Source organism: Rhinoderma darwinii, chromosome 12 (assembly GCF_050947455.1).
Source record: "Rhinoderma darwinii isolate aRhiDar2 chromosome 12, aRhiDar2.hap1, whole genome shotgun sequence".
In the NCBI taxonomy this organism is placed as follows: domain Eukaryota; kingdom Metazoa; phylum Chordata; class Amphibia; order Anura; family Rhinodermatidae; genus Rhinoderma; species Rhinoderma darwinii.
The window spans coordinates 16,292,013-16,311,194 of record NC_134698.1 but is presented as its reverse complement, the minus strand read 5'-3'; the positions used below and the strand labels follow the sequence as shown (position 1 = coordinate 16,311,194).

Here is a 19,182-nt window from a genome sequence, read left to right as displayed (position 1 = left end):
CCTCCCATTCTGTCGGCCGACCCGGAAATCACGGCCGTGCACATGGCTACGGTCGTGTGCATGAGGCCTTACAGTGACAATTATTTTAACAATAGATAGATCTAAATTTTTTTTTTTTGTGTGTGTGTTATACAAATAAAGACTATTATTATTTATATCTACCTATCTCTTTCATATCATATGTATAGATGTATTGTACAGTTTTAGGCTGGGGCTACATGGCGACTTTGGCTGCAACACAAAGATCGCTCTGGAACCAGTTTTGGAAAGTTTGCTCTCCAAAAGCCATTTTGCGCACCATTCATTGTAAGCCCCGCCATGCGCCCAGCGTGTAAGACATAGACATATTTAATATCGTTAAATTCTGCAGAAGTTGCCGAATATGTATTCAGGTGTGTAAACCCAGTGGCGTGCACCAGATGTAAAAAAAAAAAAAAAAACATCACCTAAAATGACATTAGGCACATTTTTTAAAAATTGATTTCCCCTTTTTTTCTTTTACATTTTTTAAAAAGTTAAATCTATCTATTATTTTTTCATACAATATGGAAGCCCAACATATTCTGAGAAAAACAAGACCAAATACATGTAGATTGGAAGAGTAATAGAGGAACACTTTGCTTTTAAATCGGCACATGGCTAAAACGTGAAAATGGGCCTGGTCAGGAAGTGGTTAAAGAGCTTGCCCAGGATTAGAAAAAAGGGTTTGCTTTTCCCCAGAAACAGCGCCACCCTTCTTCATAGGCTGTGTCTGGTATTGCAGTTCAGCCCCGTTCTCTTGAATTGGGATGAGCTGCACTATAAGGGTACGTTCACACGCTGAGAGGCAGTTACGTGTGAAAAGACAGACTGTTAACAGCTGCCTCGTTTCACACGTAAAAGCTCCTCCCTGTAATTTACGAGGCGTCTGAGACGCTCGTAAACCTTGAGCCGTGCTTCATTGATTTCAATGAAGAACGGCTCAAATTACGTGGCAAAGAAGTGCCCTGCACTTCTTTGCCGAGGCAGTAAATTTACGGGTCGTCGTTTGACAGCTGTCAAACGACGACTCGTAAATAACAGGTCGTCTGCACAGTACGTCGGCAAACCCATTCAAATGACTGGGCAGATGTTTGCCGACGTATTGTAGCCATATTTTCAGACGTAAAACGAGGCATAATACGCCTCGTATACGTCTGAAATTTGGCCGTGTGAACATACCCTTAGACCCAGCCTATGAAGAAGAGTGGCGCATGGGGGAAAACAAAAGACCCTTTTCCTGTCTCAAGTTATTGAAACGAGATCCTGCTAAACACGGTCGATCACACCTCACTCTTAAGAAACGATCATATTTTCTGCTGAAGACGTGGAGTCAACGGTTCTATAAAAAGAAAACAGAAAATACGTTCTTATCCAAAAATGTAAGTATAGGATTGTATTGGATGGGCTGAGTAAACCTCATGAATCTCATGGGATGAAGCCCGAGCATTTCTTCTGGTGTTGTCCATGTATAATCAGTATATAATTGTAGCAGTGCTAAATGTGCAATATTGTACAGTTTGTATAGAAAATATACTAAAAGTGACATATTTATGCAAAACACACAATTACGACGAGTAAAAAAAGAAATCTCAGGATATGATCATGGACAGTCTTAAGGCCTCATTCACACGGCAGGGTTTCCCGGCCGGGTGCCGGCCGTTCATAAATCGGCCGGCACCCGGCTGCATTAGGAATAATAGACCCCTAATGGGGCTATTCACACGACCGATATTTTGACGGCCGGGAAACCGGCCGTCAAAAAATAGGACATGCTCTATCTTCGCCCGGGTACCCGGCCGCCCGGCTCCCATAGAAGTCTATGGGGCCGGGTAATACACGGCCATCACCGGGATGTGTCCCGAGTGATGGCCGGGTTTTCCGGCGCTTGCGCTCTATCTCCTCCTTCTCACAGCGCAGAGTGCATGTGAGGAGGAGGAGTTGATGCCATTCTGACGAATGGTATCGCTGTACACTGTGTGGCAGGGCCAGGGTGTACAGCAGGTGGAAGGGAGCGATGCGCTGGCTCCCTTCCCCTGCTTGTTTTAAAAGCACCCTGGCCCGGCGACACCTTCGATGGCGCCGCTAGCAGCTGCAGCTGCTACTACTGTAGCGACGCCACTATAGTAGAGCAGGGAGGTATCTCCCCGCTCTGCTATGTGCTAGCCGCACTTTAGCTCCTTGAAGGAGCGGAATCCCCGTGTTTTCGGGGATTCCGCTCCTGGACAGAGCGCTTGATGTCTCTGTCCATATCTGGGCAGTGACATCAGGGGAAACTCCTGAAGCGGAATCCCCGAACACATGGGGATTCCCCTTCAGGAGTTGCCGCTGATGTCACTGTCCGGATCTGCCCGGCCCGGATGCAAAACTTAATGCAAACTGGCCAGGCAAAATGGCCGATTTTACCAGCCGACAATCGGGCTCGGGAACGACCCGGTCGTGTGAATCCCGCCTTAGGCGAGAGCTCAAGTTCTCTAGACCAGTTCTTCTCTAACTTTAGGCTGGGATTCATTGATTTCAATGGTAATTCTTTTGTTTCAGTTGCTTTCCGTTTGTCTCCTTTCGCTAGGTTTGCGTTTTTTTGTTTTTTTTTGACGGAAGCAAAAGTGCAGTTTGCAGAACTTTTGTTTCCGTTCAAAAAAAACGGAAATCTAGTGAACGGAGACAAACGGAAAGCAACTGAAACAAAAAAATTACCATTGAATTCAACGCGAATTCTAACGGAACCGTTGCATCTTTCGATCCTCTCTTCCTCCGACGTAATAGAGGTAAACGTATATTAACGCTAGTGTGAAAGAAGCCTAAGGGTATGTTCACACAGAGGTTTTTTTTTGAAGGCAGAAACTTCGCGAAATATGCTTTCTCTGCCTCCTGTTGATGTCAATGAGAGGTCAGAGACGTAAACACCCGAAGATAGGGCATGTCACTTACTCCCGCGGTTTTTCCGCTTGCGGGAAAAAATTGCCGCCTCCTCCTCCCACTGAAATCAACGGGAGACATTTTCGGCCGTTTTTTGGCACGTTTTCCGACGCAGTTTCCACGGCAAAAAAACTCAGTGTGAACAGGGCCTAAGAGTGACCACACACGCAGTGGCCGAGAACCAATCACATTATAAAATCAGAAACTTGTGAATTATATATCCAACCTTTTTTTTAATAGAGGCAAGCGGGAAGGGGGGGGGGTCATAAAACTTCAAAAGTGTCATGACAAAAACATCTTGACTGCCATGAAGATGAAACTTGACTTTTTTTTGCAAGGATTTAGATTTCATTTATCAAAATTTTACAGTAGTTTTGTAGCAGCTTAACAAATCGGTGCCAAAAACTACACACGTCATCCCGCAGCCACTGTCAGCGCAGCTATTTTAAGCCGGCTTTAGACATAAAACTAAAATGCTATTTCCAAACATATTTATTATAAATCGAGTCGTCAATTGTACAGAAAGAGAACAATAAACTAGTCTGAGATCCATCCAAGCCGTCAGTGCACCGTCATCCACCAGGCAGCCTGTCGTGTTGTACTGATCTAGACCTCCTCATTTTTGGACATTTTCGTCCAGTATCCACATCAGTTGTTACATTTGTGCTTCCTCCATTCTATTATGTAACAGAAGAAAGAGGGAGGCAGAAGCTCAACATAGAAAAGCAGCGCACCCTCCATATTTACTCCATCCCCCTCCAACATCTGTCTGTGCAGCTCACTGATCTCCATGTAAGTATCCAGCCGGAGCCAAAGAGGACAGAAGGGTAATTACAAACTAACATACTGGAACTGGACATGTGCGCTGTGTGAACGGGAGCAATGGAAGTATTGAGGCCATCCTCTGATCTTTATGTGGACGCCAGATTTCTGGATAATTTGCAGACAATCCCAGACACATTAGAAGTGTTACTTTTACAGTAACAAATACTCGGTTGGTAAATGATAAAGAGTGTTAGTCCTGGTTCACATCACATTATTTTCCTTCCGTCGGGAGTCCTGCCGTATACCTCTAACAGAATGTACCAATGTATCCCACTGTATATACATACAATGGGATACGTCGCCTGAACTCCACAGGCACAGTGCTACTTAAAGCGCCGTTCCCGGGGAAGCCGCTGATGTCACTGTCCATATATGGACAGTGATGTCAGGGGCTTCACTAGACCCACAGTCCCCGGTCAGACCACTACCGATGCTCTGGCCTGGGAATTCGTAGTTGAAAGATCCTGACATCACTGTCCATATATAGAAAGTCACATCAGGGAATTTCCTAGGGCCGGAATCATCAGGCCAAGCGCTACCTGATGCTCATCGGTCCTATTGAAGTTCCCCAAAGTATGCATTTAACATATACCTCTGATGAATGCCATACAGTGGCATTCGTCACGCATAGGCTACCATGTTAAAAAACAAAACAAAAAAAAAAACGGTTTTTCGCAGTATCCCTCGGGATGAAATAGCTATTGTTTACTACATTATTACATCCTCAAAAGAAAAAGAAAAAAAAGATACCAGCCCGATGAACGCCAAAAGGACATTCTTTTGACTGTTCGTGTTAAAAGAGCACTATGGACAGATTTAGCGTGTACGTCGGGAGATTACCCGACATAAATGCTAAACCTAGGGCTAAAACACAATGTGAACCGGGCCATTCAGGAAAAAAAAAAAAAAAAGATCTTTGTTGAGGTTTATCATGATGAACACAATTGGTCAAGGCAAATCACTGGACATAGGTTGGCTCCTGAAATAAGCCCAATACAATCACTTTCAGATCAGTGGGACTCCCACCAATACTCAGAATGAAGGGGCCCTGGGCTCATTCACAGTTTTCCGCTGCATAGCAGTGTTTGCATCAACCCGCTGTGCAGGGGACTGCGGTATAGCCCTGTTCACATGAAAAGAGCAGAGTTGCAGTTATGTGCACAGCAAATGATTAGGGGCGGCAGGGATAGCAGAGGTTAAACCCCTAGCAATCATAATAAGCTAGTAACACTCCTTTAAAGAGGTTGCCCACGCATGGACAACTGATGACCTATCCATAAGATAGATCATCAGTATATGATTGGTGGGAATCCGATACCTGGACCTCGCACCGATCAGAACCTCTGGCTGCCCCCGGGCACCGGATGTCCATACTGAAAGCAGAAGGCTCCGGTCATGGAATAGTGGCAGCTGATTGGTGCGGGGTCCGGGTGTCGGACAACCACCGATCATATACGGATGACCTCTCCAGTGGACAGGTCATCAGTTGTCCATGAGTGGACAACCCCTTTAAGCTTGGCTGAATAGGCATCTTATATCCATAGGTTAACCAACCACCTCTAGTGCTGATGATCCTGCGAGAAACCACCCGTTTCATCTTGGTTTTCCCCAACAGGAGATATTGGGTGATAGTTGTGCTGATCCTATAAGGCTGGGTTTGAATCCATGTGATTCACCTGTAAAAGCTGAACGGACAAAAATTGCATCACAAAGTCGCAGTAAAATGCATGTGGTGTTTCAAAGCAGTTACGAAGCACATAAAAACCGCAACAATACTGCAATAAAAAACGCCCCGTGGAAACCCAGCCCTACACTAGAAAAAAAAAAAAAAAAGAGGTGATTTAATTGAAAACTCCTAGGAGAATACACTACAAGCTAGCATTGATTCCACTAAGAAAGCAGAGACAGACGCTGCTTGAGGTGAGGCTGAAAAGCCTCTATACCTTCTGTGTCCGGCTATAATGTACCACATTTATGAATCAGGCCTCTTTATATTAGTCAGGGATGATGTGCTCGGTAGATCTTTCCACAATGTATAGTGTATAAGCGTCCGCTCTTATGCATCCCGTCTGGAACGAGCTCTACTGTTCATACTTAGAATTCCGGAGATAAGATGCAGCAACCTTAGCTTCTATTTTTTGTTACGTCGGAGGTATTTACAGTATCAGCCATTGTCGAAAAAATGTATATGGTGCGGCATACTTTTCTTTTTTTTGCATCCCCCTGGTTAGATTAATAAATGCGGGCCGATCTATGAGCAACACTTTAACTATCCATAGAAAGAGTTCTACAAATATTCTGCTTTCTACGGCGCTGTTCACATCTGCGTTGGGGTTCCGTTCTGACGTTCCGTCGGACGTTTCTGTCAGAACGGGACCCCAACGCAGAAGTGAATAGAGCCTAAACCGTTTTTTTATTAGTACACACGACTCTTTAAAGTAGATTTTCATTTTTAGATTTCATTTGACTGTCATGTGACTTCGGACTAGCTTGCGCTCCTATGAGTTGGCATTCTTAAATCATTTATTTTTACTAATCTGGTTCTAGCAACTTTCTAAAAGGGAATGGTCGATCCCGACAACCCCTATCAGGACACCCCGTTAGCCATCATAGTGGGGGGTGGGGGGGGATTCCTTATTCGGAACCCAACTCTACGATCCAGAGAGGAAAGCCACTAGTAAGCAGTGGCACTCGCTGTGTCAGACAGGCTGCCCACGCCTCTTCCTAGGAGCCAGCCAAGCAGCAATCAGCTAAATCACCACCGCCGCAGCGATGACACATCCACTTTAATTCTGGTTCCGAAAGCCAAAAAGTGTCTTCTCATTAGATTAGAAAAAAAAAATAATTGGGCTGAATTGCAACTTTATCTAGAATTCATCATTTTAGCTCTTCAGATTCAATTATCAAATGCTCTTCTATTCAGCAGAGGTCCAGTATGATCCATATTTTCCTGCAAGTTTTTTCTAACAAGTTTTAAGGGACAATACTTAGAACTTTCCGTAGAGACAGGTCAGAAGTTTATATCTGTTAGCTTTGTATCAACAAATTAATTTCACTAACATATTCTCTTTAGTGTAAAATACCTGCAGTTTTACCATTAGTGTACGTTCACACAGGGTAGATATGCTTAGTAAAAGCACACAGCGTATCCGCCCAATGCGCCGCAGGGAAATCCGTCCGAAAACCGCACAAAATTGTGGTGGACATAAATGTCTATGATGGGAATACCACTTTAAATTATAGGTTTTTTTTTCAAATCTAAAATGGTCGGACCCCTCCCGGTCAGCTCACCGTCATTGGAGTTCCTGTCAAGGGGGTTGTCGGCAACGCTCTGGCCTGGGATACCGCTCCTGGATGTGCCTGTGACGTCACTGTCCATATATGGACAGTGCCGTCAAGGGCTTTCCCAAGACAGGAGTCCCCGACCAGAGAGCTGGTAATGCTCTGGCTGGGGACTCCATAGTTCAAAGCCCTGACATCACTGTCCATATATGGACAGTGATGTTAAGGGATTCCCCGGGCTTAGTGCTTAAAGTAGCGCTGTGCCATGGGAGTCCCCTGGACGAGGATCAGTTTTTAACTGCCGTCAAAAGGATTGATTTCTCAAAAACAGCAATTAAAACTGGATCCAGTGACTTCTATGGGGGCCGCCGGGCCGTGAAAACAGCCAAAATGGAACATGTTCTATTTTTGGAAGGACAGTATTCAAGGGCCATTAATAAAAAGACTGTGTGAATACAGCCATATAAATGGTTTTGAAAACGTCTGTGTGACTGCCGTTAAAAAAACAGCCATTACACGGCCAATTTTCACTGCTGTGTGAATGTAGCCTTAGGCGGAGGCTACACGGCAACAAACGTCATGCAACTATCGAAACATCTCGAGGCTGCAATGACATAATGTTCTACTGCGACATCATGCAAACTTATTCTACTCGGACTGGATTATATAATTATTTTGGGGAAAAAATTGTGTGCCAAGAATTGCAACTTCAATACCAACTACTGCACGATTTCCACACAGCTTTTTTCACCTTCATATCTTTCTTATTGGTATAGCAGCATGACAATATTATACACATGTAACATGTTAATGAATCTGGTGCACACTTTCCTGGTGGAGAGACTGGCGCACTCGCACTACGAGCTAGGGCTACGCAGGTCGCACGTCCAAAGATCGCGGTGTCGCACTGCATACTTCGCAGTAATGTAAGCGAGCGTGATCACTCTGCGACCCAGAAGTTGCCATGACCCGGACACCACAGTTGCAAGAAGTCCAGTGGCTTTGGAGTCCTTGTGACTGTGGTGTTGGGGTCGCGGCAACCAATTTGACCTTTGTTACTCGCGTTTTTCACGGCCGTTTTTGGAGCGGTTTTTCTATAGAGTCAATGAAAAACTTCCGTTTCAGGTGCAGTTAAAAATCACATCGAAAAACGCATCCCAAAATCCCTTGCGTTTTTCGATGTGTTTTTTTTTTTATTTTTACCAGAAACGCGTCAGAACAAGCACCAAATCGCTGTAAAAACGCATGCGGTTTTTGGATGTTGTTTTTTTTTTAATACTATAGAAGTCGGTACCGCTTGTCTTTATTCCACAAAGCGCATCTGGCATGTCCGAGCATACATGAGTATATAGGACAACGCGCGCACTATCACTATCGGTCAACTCATAGGGAACATTTATCAAACAAAACGCGTCTGAAATACGGTATAAACTGCACTAGGAATAATGGCTGCCAGATTTATGAAATTACGATCTTCTTTTAATCCCATCTACAGCACAATGCACCAAAATGCGCAATTACGACTAAGGCTACATGGCGAATTTGGTCGTGTGACAAGTCGCGCAACAGAACAATGGTCAGATTTGTCTGCTATTTACGGTCGCGTTGAAGGTGCTCGACTATTTTAGAGAGTGATCTGAGATTTCCGACATCCAAAATTCTCGCATTACAGTCGGCATCGGCAAAGTCGCTTGCCGATTTGGGATCGCCGATTAAAAATACCGATTTGGATTTTTTGCGACTATCGCGTCTCGCCGGCGTCACGTCGTGTATAGTAACGCAATCACCAGCATTACTTGCATAGTCACAACGCGGCCTTGCGATGTTGGAGTTGCGCTACCAAAGTCGCCGTGTAGCTCCAGCCTTCCTCTAAACAACTGCGGTCCTTGCCGAAAACAGAATCACTACAAAGAAAAATATAGTAAAGTGTGAGCGCCGATTAAGCGCCCTTCAATAAACGTTATTAGTCCATTTATTTCGCTTTCACGGTAAATATATATATTGTTCGGACTTGCACATCAATCGTATCAACCTGCCTGTTTATGTGTCTGGAGGAGACAAACCATCGCTCTCGGCGCCGCAAATAATCTCCAGACACACCCGACCACTGCAAGCGTAGTTCAGTCAAAACTTTCCCGTTTAAGGCGATGTTCACACACTTAACAAAAAAACGGCTGAAAATATGGAGCGGTTTACAAGGGAAAACAGCTCCTGATTTTCAGCCGTTTTTTAATCAACACGCGTTTTTTACGGCTGTTTTTTTATTGAGTCTGTTATGGAATAAATATATGTATAATGTATCTGGGACCTCAATGAGTGCAATGCTGAAGAGAAGAACATGTATTAGAATATATGTTGGGTATGTGATGGTATAGAACAACCTATAATCAATGATATAAGTGTAATGTATGTACTACTTCAAGGTAGAAGGATAAACGAGTCTATATTTTGGGTATTATTGAAAGGTTATGGAATGTAATAATCTGCAGATGTTCTGCAGAAACTGGAAATTGCGAATTCATTATGTTATGAGGGTACTACCAGGAACTAGGGGGTTTGTTTGCAGGATGGTTTGTTTCTGGGCGTACAGCCAAGATAGATATGGGTAGAACACCGGATTAAAAACTAGATGTAAGGAATAAGAATAATGTACGTAGAGATAAGAATAATGAGGAAAGAAACCACAAGAATGTATATGTGTCTGCACGTAATTATATGATATTTTTACTATATAAACTCTGTGTCTCTGCAAATAAAGTCAGAAGTATTTTTGCCTTGAGAAACGTCTCAGTGTGTCTTTGCTTCTCCGAGCTCGCACCCCCCCACCACCTGATTTGAACCTGCATGGAGATCAAGGCGTAACGTGACCTCATTGCGATCACAGAAATTGGCGCCCGAAACAGGGACTTGACCAGAAGGACGGCACCCCACCTAGGGGATCTCCCGGGACTAGAGTGGCGACTCTCCAGACTAAGGAACGTGCAGACCACTGCTGCAGCAAGGTAAGAAGACTTAATTCTTACAAACTCTGCTCTGCACCTTCCTGTCTGGTAGGTCACCTTCCCGGTAGTACTCCTGAGGAATAGAGGGGCCACATGAGGGTATTTTTAGTGTAAAAATCTGGTCAAGTCTATATGTAATCCTACCCTCAGGATAAAGTGCCTGATCTCCATGACAGTATTTGTATGAATGTTGTAGAAACCCAGTTTTGTGTCACAAATGCATTTTAGAATAAGGAAATTGTTTTTGGAAAAAACTTCCGATAATCCGGCAAATTACCAGAAACATGTGTACATGCTTCAGGTGACTACGGGGATTATGATAGGCTAAATTTAAGCCCGGAAATCGAAAATTTTGTGCAATCTGATAATCCGGAAAAATGCCGAAAATGTGTGTACAGCATTGAGGTACTTGCGGGGATTATCATGCACTGATTTTCAGCTCAAAATTCCAGAATTTTCTGCAATCCGATAATCCGGCATGTCAAATGAACAGCTTGATTTTACGTTTGCCTTATTATTTGGATCAGGAATATTTGTCATATTACTGGTATGGTGTGGAGGATATCTCCTTGAGTGGTGTTTAAAGTGAATAAGAAGAAAGTAAGCTAGTTATAAAAGGAATTTAATTCTCTGGCCAGAGTAGAAGAAGGTTTAAAAGGGTTTTGAGGGGATAAGTAACTGTATAAAATAGGTGAGAAAGGTAGTGTGGGACTTTCCCTAACAGCCAATAGCCATAGTGTTTGTTAGTGAAGATAAAAACTGAGAGAGAAGGGTAAGAGTCCCCTCCATCATAGCAGGGCTATGGGAAACAGTCACGGCAAACGAGAGTTTGAGGTATGGCATATGGGTGAGCAAGCACCTGTTAAAAGGGTGTAAGCTTACTAGGGGATCGTAAATCCAGAAATTCACCTATCAGGAAAACTACCCCCTACATAACTTAGGGTCTGCCTATAGGCGACCACTTATAACTAGACAATGGGGAACTGGTGTCCCTATTAAGTACGGAAATTAGAAACTGTCTAAAACAGATGAGAATGGAATTCGTCTGTCAGCTAAAATCTGTAACAAGAGTAAGTACGGAAGCTAGAAACTGTCTAAAATAGATGAGAATGGAATTCATCTGTCAGTAGCTAGAATCTGTAACAAGAGTATGAGATGAGCACCCCAAAGGACAAACCGCCAAACAGGTAGTAGCAGAAAGAGAAGGTAAAAAGGCAACGCAGGGAACGAAGAAAAAATAAATAAAAAAAATAAATAATGAAAGCATGTGGTCTAGAATCCCATGGACGGTTAGACGCAGAAAAATGGAATGAATGTTGTGACACAAAACGTGGATGGTTGAAAGATAAAAAGTTACAGGGGAAATCAGAAGCATGGAGAAAAGTGTCAGAAGTAGTAGTTGTTTTAATGTTGCAAATGACCTTATAGTAAATTCCCATACGATATAATTTAGAATCAACTAGTGTGACAAGAGAAGGGGGAGGTGAAGAACAGCTGCTAGTGAGATAAGAAATGTAATCTTGTTCTTGAAATGAATGGACACAACATTAAATGCTGATATAGATATTTTGTATGACTTTGTGTCATTTTGTAGATTGAATCAGGAAAAGTGATAAATGTAATAATGTATAAGCAGTCCTTCACAGCCAAACCACCAGACACCTCTGTCTTATATTATGAGACCCTTGATCCTGTCATACATTCTGCACAGAGTGCAGAGTTGCTTGCCCTGATCAAGGCATGAAAACTGGCAGAGGGAAAAAGAGGAGGGCGGCTCCAAGCCGCAGATTGGGCAAAAGGTATTCTGGAGAACAAAGGGAAGTTGGAAGGTAGAAAGTTGATGAAAAGTGCTTTAGAGAGATTTGCAGAAGAGGAAGTTAGGAATAAGAAATGTATTGTATGTATTAGAGAACAGGACCAGCAGACGCCCGGTAATGGCGTCCGTACCTCATGTTGAGTGTGTCCTCATTGTTGGTGGGAAACCCCCTGCGCACTGTTTCCAATGGGAGAGGCTGCCCCCCCCTGCCCCTGATGTGGCCACGCCCGGCCCAACCAAATCAGTATGAAATAATCACCTTGTTAATTTTGTCATTTGTAGTGTCTTTTCTATTTACAGAAGTTCCAGTTTTAGTTCACTGATGAAACAACACGTCATCATAATATAGAGATGGTGGCCGTCAGATTGTACTGTTAAACATTAACGTAGATAATTTTTATACAATGGTGTGATGAATGATTGCAGATACGTATGTTGTTTTGCCGGCATTGAAAGTGTTAAGATTGTGAGAAGTTGTGAGAAATGAGTTTGTGACCCCCCTCCCTCCCCCCTAAAGTGTGCTGTGTTTGGGAGGAGGAGGAGGGGGGCTGACTGGGTGCAGTCTGCAGGGCTGATGAGACCAAGGGATTTCAATATGCACTGCTGAGATATATATATATATCAGTAATGTCTACAAACTGAAATACATTTCTTCTCTTTTGCGCAAGCGCTGTTGGTTATAAAAGTTACGATATTTATGTGTTATGATGTGATCAGATTTCATGTGTTTTGATGTTAATTCAGATGTATTAAACTACAGATACGGTGAGACACGGGGGTTTGAAAATGTATGTGCCCCCACCGTTATACTGTTTATTGGTTTGCAGTAATTAATGTTATCAGAGATAATATTTTCTGTTTTATTGAATAACTAACTACAATTGTTTTATTTTTGATTTCACACATGAGTTATGTCATTGTAAAGATTAAATGTTTGTCAGGAAAAAGTTATTTTTGTTTCAGGCTGTTGTACATTACAGGGGGTTAAATTAGTGTTATGTTGAGATGTAGTTTTGAACTCTGCTACATCACTCTCGCAGAGTCCACAAAGGGGGGAAGGGTGAAGGAACTGATCAGGTACAATTTTGGTTTATGTGTAAGAGACCATCCCCCTCCAGCAAAGTTACACAGGAGGCGATGTGACGTCACTCACACGAGTTTTTATGGATTTAGATGAGGGAGAAGGCAAAACAAAACTTGTCTGGACATTGTTAATTTGATGTAAAGTTTTTGGGAATGTTTTATTTTTATTTGTTTTTGTATTAATCAAGTATTTGCAGAACCTGATAAAAGTGAGATTCTCAAAGTATTCTGGATTATCAGCTGAATGAGGAGGAGTTGTGTTTGGTAGCGGCTTGTGACACCAATCCATGGAGTACCTCTACGCAAGCATATACTTTGTACTGTACTGAACAAAATGGACATGACACTGCGGTTCTCACACAAAGTCATGGACCACAGCAGCGCCCGGTAGCATATTATTCAGCTAGACTAGACCCTGTGGCCCGAGGTTCCCCATCATGTGTGAGAGCTATCATTGCTGTAAATTCAATGTTAAACAAGGCCTCAGATTTGGTCCTGGCATTTCCACCACATGATATTACTGCTATTCTAACTCAAGTACAACCTAAGCATTTGTCCACTGCAAGACATTTGAGATTAACCTGTGCTCTTCTTCTTCCTGAGCAGGTTACTTTACACCGCTGTACTACATTGAACCCAGCTACCTTACTGCCTTTGGAGCAAGGGGGAGAAGACGTAGGTAAAGTATGGTCACAATTTTTGCCTGAAACTGATGAACATGATTGTATGGCCCTTATGGCCCAGGAAACAGTGGGCTTTGCACATATGAAAGATACCCCACTCCAAAACCCAGACCTAAGACTCTTTGTGGATGGTTCAAGGTATTGTGTAGAAGGATCTTTTCTTACAGGATATGCAGTAACCACCGAAGATGTAGTCCTAGAAGCAGCCTCCTTACCAGCGTCCCGCTCAGCACAAGAAGCGGAGCTTAAGGCCCTGGCAGCAGCATGCCAACATGCAGAAGGAAAGACAGCAAATATATACACTGACTCTCGATATGCATTTGGGATTGCACACGATTATGGCCCCATATGGAGGGCAAGACAATTTTTGACCTCTGCAGGTACACCTGTAAAGAATGCAGACTTTGTAAAATATTTGATGGCGACCCTGATGTTACCCACAGAAGTAGCAGTAGTAAACATTAAAAGCTCACACTAAGGTGAGTTCACCAGAGACAAAAGGAAATGCTTTGGCAGACCAAGCCGCAAAAGCAAGCAGCACAGAAGCTACCCGTGTTAGCAGCCGTATGTCAGATAAAAGATCCAGAGGAAACAAGACCAGCTGTAAGCCCGGAACTACTGCAAAAACTTCAAGGACAAGCAACAAAAGAAGAAAAAGACAAGTGGACGGCCCAAGGAGCAACGCTACGAAAAGATGGCTTCTGGCAATGCCAGAATAAACTGTGCCTGCCTAAGACAATGTTCCCAATGATGGCCCAAATAACACATGGAGAGACACACCAGTCAAAAATGGCAATGATGGACTTGGTAAACAAGGTGTGGTATGCCCCAGGGTTTAGTGTGATGGCCAGCAGTTTTACACAAGGATGCATGATCTGTGCAACACATAATATTGGAAGAACTGTAAAAGTACCACAGAAGCACACACCCAGACCTATATATCCGTTCCAGAGACTGCAGATAGACTATATTCAATTACCAAAAGTCGGTACCTAGGAGTATGTGCTTGTTTGTATTGATCTCTTTTCAGGATGGCCAGAAGCTTTTCCAGTCACCAAAGCTACAGCCGTAGCCACAACAAAGAAACTGATCAACGAGGTGGTGTGCAGATATGGAGTTCCAGAGATGATCGAGAGCGACAGAGGAACTCATTTTACGGGTGAAATCATGAACCATGTGTTGTCAGCTCTAGGCATAAGTCAAGCCCTACATACACCATACCATCCACAGAGCAGTGGGAAGGTTGAGAGACTAAATGGGACTCTCAAATTGAAAATCCAAAAAGCAATGGTAGAAACCGGGAAACCATGGACCGAGTGTCTACCATTAGCCTTGTTCTCAGTAAGATACACGCCCACAAAAAGAACAGGTCTCAGCCCATATGAGATCTTATTTGGGTCGGCTCCCAGATTAGGATGTTATTTTCCACAGGTGCTCCAAATGCAGTATGGTAGACTAACAGATTATGTATCAACGTTGAACAAACAATTGACCAAGGTGCATGCACAAGTTTTTGTTTCCATTCCAGATCCTGATTCAGTTGAAGGGACGCATAAGCTAGAACCAGGAGATTGGGTCGTTGTCAAAAGACACGTGAGGAAAAGTCTAGACCCAAGATTTGACGGACCGTTTCAAGTCCTTTTCAAGTTTTACTCGTTACAAGCACCTCAGTGAAGCTCGAAGGAAAGGCAAGCTGGATTCACGCCAGTCATTGTAAAAAGGTTCTTCAGCCAGAAGAATGAAGATCTTTGCGGTTGTTGCGGCGGTTGTTGCGTGTGCTCTTATACAAAAAGGCAGAACTGCTACTCCTGTACACGTAATCAGTACAGAATCACTGGAACAGTTCAGGACAGGGTGGGCGAATGCCACAGTGGATAGAAAGCAGGGTAACTACACCTGTAAGGCCAATGCCCCGTGTTATACTACAAATGTGACTACAACCGAAGGGACTTGGAAAAAAGGACCACATGGAGGGACTGTGTACCTTCACATAGACAAAACAGCCAACATTAGCATACAAGAAGAGACGGCTGTTGTTTTGTTGTTATGAACCAGATTTACAGTATCTACAGAAATATACAACCAGTAAAAATAGAAACGAAATGATAAATAAGATTTATGAAAGATGCAACAAGGAGAGGCTCAACTCTACGATTGTAATAAAAGAAACTGATGGGATGATATTATGTATGAATAATAGCCAAATAAGAAATAGAATATATTTTGTATTCTTGATAACAATTTTAAGAGATAGTTTTAAGCCACATATAAGAGTCATGTTAGGTAATGGACAGACATTCTGCCCATAGGAAAGAGAAATGATACGTGGTTATTGTTCCAGCCTGAGTATACTGAGTGTACACCTAGATGGTGTGCAGGAAGACTAATAGCATTTAATGTGAAAAATCCTACTCTATTATGCAAATTTATTGTTATGCCAATGGTAATGATTGATCCGGTGACATTATTAGGACAATATTGTATCCTGGAAATGAAAGGAACACACATAGATTCTCAAAATAAGACAAGGAATATAGATTTGTGCCAATTAACAGAGCATGGATATGTATGTAATCGACAGTCAGGGATATATGAACCTTGTCTAATGCAGCACCAGGATAATGTATGCGCACTCACTATAATCCCAGAAGCTAACCTACAGGTATATATTGAAGTAGGTCCACAGCATGTATGCTTAATAACTAACGACAAGCAGACCCTTAGCCAGTTTAATCTCACAGGACCATTTTCAGGATGTCTATACAATGTGACGCATTTGACTTGGGGGAACCAAACTATAGTGTTCCTGCCTACTTTAGAAGAAATAATGTCCACTGTATGGGTACCTGAACCTTTGCCCTATGGAAATTTTAGTTTGCCACTGGAAGAGTTAAAACAAGTGTTACAAAAGTCTAAAGACGTAAAGAAATTGATAGCAGCCCATAATGTAACTCTAAGTAAAGTGAAAATATTGGCTACAATAGCAGCTAAGGAAGTAATAAATTTATCGTCAGCAATAAAAGATGCTAGTGCCCATCATTGATATGACATATTTACAGGATTTTCCCCCACTGCCACTAAGATACTGCATGTGTTATTCCAACCCTTGATATGTTTCATAATATTGTTTATATTGCTTACATGTTTCAATTGTTATACATTTTGCAAAATAAGGGAAGCATTCAATCAGAGGCCTATACATTATGATGAAAGAGTGTTGTGAGATTACCCCACCTACATACCTGTGTGAATCAAGTGAAGAAATGGATCGAAGCCTTGCTATCAGGAGATAGAAGTAGCATTGGAATTTAGGTGTTGGTAAAATCACAAAAGGAGGGATTGTTATGGAATAAATATATGTATAATGTATCTGGGACCTCAATGAGTGCAATGCTGAAGAGAAGAACATGTATTAGAATATATGTTGGGTATGTGATGGTATAGAACAACCTATAATCAATGATATAAGTGTAATGTATGTACTACTTCAAGGTAGAAGGATAAACGAGTCTATATTTTGGGTATTATTGAAAGGTTATGGAATGTAATAATCTGCAGATGTTCTGCAGAAACTGGAAATTGCGAATTCATTATGTTATGAGGGTACTACCAGGAACTAGGGGGTTTGTTTGCAGGATGGTTTGTTTCTGGGCGTACAGCCAAGATAGATATGGGTAGAACACCGGATTAAAAACTAGATGTAAGGAATAAGAATAATGTACGTAGAGATAAGAATAATGAGGAAAGAAACCACAAGAATGTATATGTGTCTGCACGTAATTATATGATATTTTTACTATATAAACTCTGTGTCTCTGCAAATAAAGTCAGAAGTATTTTTGCCTTGAGAAACGTCTCAGTGTGTCTTTGCTTCTCCGAGCTCGCACCCCCCCACCACCTGATTTGAACCTGCATGGAGATCAAGGCGTAACGTGACCTCATTGCGATCACAAGTCAATGAAAAACGGCTCCAAAAACAGCTCAAGAAGTGACATGCACTTCTTTTTACGCAAAGTGAGGCGTAAAATAACGCCCCGTTGGAACAGAACGCCGTATTTCCCATTGAAATCAATGGGCAGATGTTTGTAGGCGTTCTGCCTCTGATTTTTTTAGCAGTTTTCGGTCCGAAAAGCAGCTGAAAATAGCCCGTGTGAACATACCCTAACAGAAAAATCCCATAAAGTGGGCGCTATGCGGCCCCCAATCAGTCTGGCGCCCTAATAATTAACAGGACGATGCGATGCTCGGAGCTCAAAGACATTTTACAAAATTTACAAGCAAAAAAAAAAAAGTTAATAAACCCCTCGTAGCCAAATAAAATAAAATTGACCTATATAAAAAAACAAACACCTCATATCGGTGTCGGAAAGTCATTTTTTTAGCAGATTATAATTAACGATGCGTTGATTTTCGCACTCAGCAATTTTTTACGGTGGCAGAAATCGCTACGTTTACATTGACGTATAGCCGCAGCGTAAATCTCCAATGATCTATAGAGTTATCAGGACTGCCATGGAGACAAATGCCAGGCACCGCATCAAGTACCCACCAGGTGACGATGGCGATTTACACCATAGCCGGGCACATTTATGCACAGATGATGGGACTGGGTTGTGATACATTATATTACATGACAATGAATGGCATCAGCGCTGCCCGGGCATGTGTGGACCCCTGGCAGTGTTACACCCAGCTGCCATTATATAATTCACCCATAAAGCAGACTATACATTGTGTGCCAGCCTCAGAGATGCGCTGCGTATCATCACTAGCAGGTGGCATGCCAAGTAATAGGACAGAAATGGCGCCTTACCGAAGTATACGGTCTTGTCACACTTCGGACACTTGGATGCCATGCTGGAGACGCGTCCTTTGTGGTACAGGCTCCGGGTACTGAGCTGCTATTGCCGCTGCCAGGCTCCCACGTTCTGGGTAGACGTCAGTGGGCAGCTCCTCCAGTCACTCCTCGCAGCTCCAGCCTCCTCCATGTCTCTCAGGCTCCTATTGGCATGAGGCAGACAGCGGCCCCGCCCGCCATTATCTCCTCAGCTACTTCACAGGCTTCTGTCTGTCAAAATGCCATGTTCTGCTTTGGGGGATAAAAATGTAGACGTCACGGCAAAAAACGCAGGACTGTGTAGTCGTGTGTATTTGTTTAGGCGGCTGTGCGGTCGTTTTTGTGTCACCCGTTTATTTCTCATGTATTAAAACAATTCAACACGAATTACAAATTGGTCAATGTTTCTCTCAATGTCGTACATTTCAGAGAATGTGGAGCAAATCTATTTGGCAGTCTCGCCCTTCACTTGGGCTCTTTTTTTATTTTTTGGTGTAAATAAGATGGCGTATCATTTTTGTAAACGCATTTCATGCTAATTGGTAAAAAAAAAAAAAAAAGGAATTGACTACACACATGATATTAGGAGGGATGATTTTTACACAGGCGCATTGCTGTGTGTACATCGTACCTCCATGTGCATACGATTTTACTTTATTCTTAGGCCCTGTGCACATCACATTTTGTGCCCTAAGAGAAAGCGCGCCGAAAAACTCG

General features: G+C 42.8%; 1 protein-coding gene across 1 annotated transcript in view; it reads right to left on the bottom strand.

The window, feature by feature from the left end:
• Positions 1-18,788, bottom strand: part of CRIP2 (cysteine rich protein 2) — an 81,196-nt gene extending 62,408 nt beyond the window's left edge. Inside the window, exon 1 of the mRNA XM_075844277.1 lies at positions 18,442-18,788. Within this exon, the coding sequence (XP_075700392.1) occupies positions 18,442-18,484 (43 nt within the window). The 5' untranslated portion in view covers positions 18,485-18,788. The remainder of the gene's footprint in view (positions 1-18,441) is intronic.
• Positions 18,789-19,182: the final 394 nt, after the last annotated feature.